The sequence below is a fragment of the Lagenorhynchus albirostris genome, chromosome 2 (genome assembly GCF_949774975.1).
Source record: "Lagenorhynchus albirostris chromosome 2, mLagAlb1.1, whole genome shotgun sequence".
Classification (NCBI taxonomy): Eukaryota; Metazoa; Chordata; class Mammalia; order Artiodactyla; family Delphinidae; genus Lagenorhynchus; species Lagenorhynchus albirostris.
In genome coordinates, this window is record NC_083096.1 from 91,366,433 (window position 1) to 91,370,816 (window position 4,384).

The window sequence follows — 4,384 nt, forward strand, 5'->3', positions numbered from 1 at the left end:
AGGTAATGTTTCCCAGGCTCTCAGGTCTGCCTGCTCCCAGGGGGAGCTGGCCAGTGGGGGCACTGGCAAGAGACTGGGGGGCAGAGGAAGAGGGAAGCCGGGGTATTTCTCCCTGTGCCTCTGCCTTTGGAAGCACCTCTGGCAGCACACACATCTAGACCCACCATTGCAAAGTTCAGAACACCAAGGGTAAAGAGAAAAGATCTTAAAAGCTTCCAAAATGGAGGAGGAAACACAGACCATCTGCAAAGGAATAAGAATCAAAATGCATCAGATTTTGCAGCTGTATCCCTAGAAAGTAGAAAAGTGATAATCTAGAGTCAAAAGCAATGCAACTGTTTACTAAACTGAAGATGTGAACAGTAAATTTCCAAAGTGAAAGGAAGTTTACTTCCCGCACATTATTTCTTAGGATATATTCAAGTAAAACTAGGGAGTAAATATACCAAGAAAAAAAGGAGAACGGGATATAGGCAACAGTGGATCCAACCAGGGAAAGCAGTGTCAGGAAGTCTGAGGCTGACAATAGGTGCAGAGAGAAGGAGTCCTCTGGAGTCCTCATGGAGCAGCACCATGGAGGGCACTGCAAAGAAACTCCACAGAGAAAAGGGGTTCAACAGAACACCTGATCCCTGATGGGTAGAAGAGGTTAAGGAAAAATGTCATTATGAAACAAAGGCAAAAAGTGCAAGAACATTAAAAGATAGAAACTTCAGGAAAAATGGAAAAGACTGAATACAAAAGAAATGTAATTATAGTGAACACCAGCTCTGCAGTGAAAAATACTGTGTAGTCACATAAATGCACTTATTTTTTGCTTTAAAATATGCTATTTGTTTTTTCTCCAATTATAAAAATAATACATTATCCAAACAGATAGTTTAGGGAGCACAAAAATCCACCCAGGAAAATGACAACAAAAGCCCCTCCATCCCACTAGCCAGAGATAAGTGCTGCTGGTGTCTGTGACAAAGGGTCATCTGAGGCCGTACGGTATGTACAGATGATGCCTTTTAAGTCCGGCAGAAGACAGAAGAACTCACACTAAAAGGAAGGCTGCAGTAAGGCTCCTAAGTTTCTGCACATAGAAGGGTGGCCTTAAAGTCTCCTCCTCTTGACCATTTTTGATGCTGCAGAGCCCCACCCACCTGGGGACACAGGAAGAGCACGTCCTGGCTCCCTGGGGACAGGGCTGGCCTCTCCTCTCAGCCAGATGCCCACGTCCATGGCCACAGGGGACGATGCCCCAGGACTCCACGGGGCATAGCAGGGACCTGCAAGCAGGAACCCCAAGCCTGTGGGTGTGACTGTGCGTTCCAGAGCGGGCACCAGGAGACAGGGCTGGAGTCCCAACTCTGCTGCCCAGTGCCCTTGGATCAGGCAGTCTCTTGGGCCTCAGTTTCCTCATCTATAAGACGGGAATAACGCCCACCTCATGGGTTCCTGAAGGGACTAAATAAAACATGAGAAGCAGGTCACAGCACTGGCACATCTCAAGGGTCAATAAATGTCACAGAACCCATCACTCCTTCCCATTAACCTGCTTCGTGTCAACCCTGTGGCTCTCATTTTTTAAAAAACTGTCCCTCTGAGCACTGACCAAAGCCCAGGGGGTAAAGGGGAGGTTTATCCTATCCAGAGCCAACCGGAGTCTAGATCCAGACAGGCCTGCCAGGTGATGAGAACCCGTGAGCCAGCGGCCTGGACCCTGGACCAGAGAAGAGCAGCCCTGCGAGGGCTCTGCCAGGGCCATGTTCACACAGCAGAGCAGACAGGGCCCAACAAAGGACGGGCTTGTGTGGAGGGGCCCCATGGGGGGCACCGAGGCGACCCAGCAGACCTCGGGGGAAGGAAGCCTGTTCACAGGCCAAGCTGGAACCCTCCCTGCAAAACAATGAATCCCCCATCATTGTTTTGCCTTTAATCACATTTTTAAACACTTAACATACGAACATCTGTTCCTTGATGTTTCGTCTCTGTGCATCTGTCATTCTCAATATGAAAGTCTGGAACCTTCTGCACTAATTTTAAAGTCGGGCTGAACGTTTAGTAATGAACAAAGCTGCTTAAAGTTCCCTCTAATTCTGTCTAAGTCTTCGTGAAGTTTATCATAAGTAGGGTCAGCATAAGGGAATTTCTGAATCATTCCAATCAACGATTCTAAGACCTTCATCTTTTTGCTGTCTTTCTCAGTGGTGGAACCGTGCAGGAGACATCTCCTAGCAAAAGCAAAACCTTGGTAGCACCCGATCTCAGATCCGATTTTAGCTCCATGTAACGTGCCATACTGTCTTCCTTCAATCATACCCAAACTACTTCCTTCTTCATAGCCTTCCTGATACCTTTCCCCGTGAAACCGCTCATCCGCCATCACGATGGCGTCGAACATGTCCTGACTCCCGGGCCGGCAGCCGGCCCGACCCCAAACCACGCCCCTCGAGCTCCGGCACGTGGCGCTGCGGCCGCAGACCCGCGAGACTTGGGCACGGACGCCTAAATGCACTTTTAAAATTAAACTATAGGCCGAACTCCCAGGACTTAGTATAGCTATAGAACAATGCAACTGAGAAAGAAAATATAATCAGAAGTTGAGAGGTGGGAGGCTGGGCAGTGGGGTGGTGTCTGCAAGTCTTCATCTTAGAGGATGAGATGCTGCCTATTGTGGATGGAACAAAAAAGAAAGCTGTTAGTATATACTGAAAGTTACAAGGATTTCCAAAGAAGGATTATAAAATGGTGGTATTGGGAGGAAGGGAAGGGGAAGTAGGGTGTGTGCTAGGGACTTGCTCATCTAGGTACGATGGCTGTAGTGGGTGCAACCAGTGCCCTGCCCAGACACCTGGTCCTGCCCATGGCAGCACACAGCAGCTCTGTGTCCAGTTGCCAGCTTCTGCATTTCTTTGCTCCAGGGTTTTGCCTGCCAGAACTCACTTTGCTGACAGGAGCAGCCCTAACCCAGTGATCCTGGGCTCCGTTGTCCACTGGCTCCATTTTGCCCTGGGGTCTAGCTCCAGGTGCCCACAGTGGCAGCTGGTTTGGTGATGTACCCTTTCCTGGCTGCCTTCCCCACCTCATCTTACTTCCCCATCCTGCTCTTGAATCCTTGTCTCATGGTCTACTTCTGAGGGAACCCAAACTGAGGCAGTCTGCCCCCCACAGATCTGAAAATAGCAGCAGAAGCATTTTATTCAGAGAAACAGCTGACAGACGTACGGGGAGTTACCTCTACCTGGACCAGGACTGGAGGTGGGAAGGGGTGGAACTGATGCCTTCAAATAGATGCCTGTATGTGTACCTGACAAACAATCATTTAAAACATAAAGCAAACTGGAATAATGTGACAAAAGAAACCAAAAGAAGAGAGCACGAATGTATATGGGCGGCCTGGCCTGGGCTCTAGGTCCAGATCCCTTAACCTTTTTTTTTTTTTTTACATCTTTATTGGAGTATAATTGCTTTACAATGGTGTGCTAGTTTCTACTTTATAACAAAGTGAATCAGCTATACATATACATATATTCCATATTTCCTCCCTCTTGCATCTCCCTCCTACCCTCCCTATCCCACCCCTCTAGGTGGTCACAAAGCACCGAGCTGATCTCCCTGTGCTATGCGGCTGCTTCCCACTAGCTATCTACCTTACATTTGGTAGTGTATATATGTCCATGCCACTCTCTCACTTCGTCCCAGCTTACCCTTCCCACTCCCCATGTTCTCAAGTCCATTCTCTATGTCTGCGTCTTTATTCCTGTCCTGCCCCTAGGTTCTTCAGAACCATTTTTTTTTTTTAGAAAAAATAGATTCCATATATATGTGTTAGCATACAGTATTTGTTTTTCTCTTTCTGACTTACTTCACTCTGTATGACAGACTCTAGGTCCATCCACCTCACTACAAATAACTCAGTTTCGTTTCTTTTATGGCTGAGTAATATTCCATTGTATATATGTGACACATCTTCTTTATCCATTCATCTGTCGATGGACACTTAGGTTGCTTCCATATCCTGGCTATTGTAAATAGAGCTGCAATGAACATTGTGGTACATGACTCTTTTTGAATTATGGTTTCCTCAGGGTATATGGCCAGTAGTGGGATTGCTGGGTTGTATGGTAGCTCTATTTTTAGTTTTTTAAGGAACCTCCATACTGTTCTCCATAGTGGCTGTATCAATTTACATTCCCACCAACAGTGCAAGAGGGTTCCCTTTTCTCCACACCCTCTCCAGCATTTATTGTTTGTAGATGTTTTGATGATGGCCATTCTGACCGGTATAAGGTGGTACCTCATTGTGGGTTTGATTTGCATTTCTCTAATGATTAGTAAGATTGAGCATCCTTTCATGTGTTTGTTGGCAATCTGTATATCTTCTTTGGAGAAATGT

General features: G+C 46.9%; 1 protein-coding gene across 1 annotated transcript; it reads right to left on the reverse strand.

The window, feature by feature from the left end:
- Window positions 1–1,906: 1,906 nt before the first annotated feature.
- On the reverse strand, window positions 1,907–2,991 carry LOC132515491 (protein LTO1 homolog). The gene is made up of 2 exons (XM_060141900.1): window positions 2,932–2,991; window positions 1,907–2,563 (listed from the first exon to the last, which is right to left on the reverse strand). Exons 1-2 carry the CDS (start codon window positions 2,989–2,991, stop codon window positions 1,994–1,996), a joined length of 630 nt encoding a protein of 209 aa, XP_059997883.1. The 3' UTR covers window positions 1,907–1,993.
- Between the last annotated feature and the right edge of the window lie 1,393 nt (window positions 2,992–4,384).

Coding starts and splice junctions, on each gene's coding strand:
- LOC132515491 (XM_060141900.1), bottom strand. CDS start 2,991: ATGGAGCCAGTGGACAACGGAGCCCAGGATCACTGGGTTAGGGCTGCT. Junction 2,564..2,931: donor GGGCTGCTCCTGTCAGCAAA/GTGAGTTCTGGC, acceptor TTTCTTTCTCAG/TTGCATTGTTCTATAGCTAT.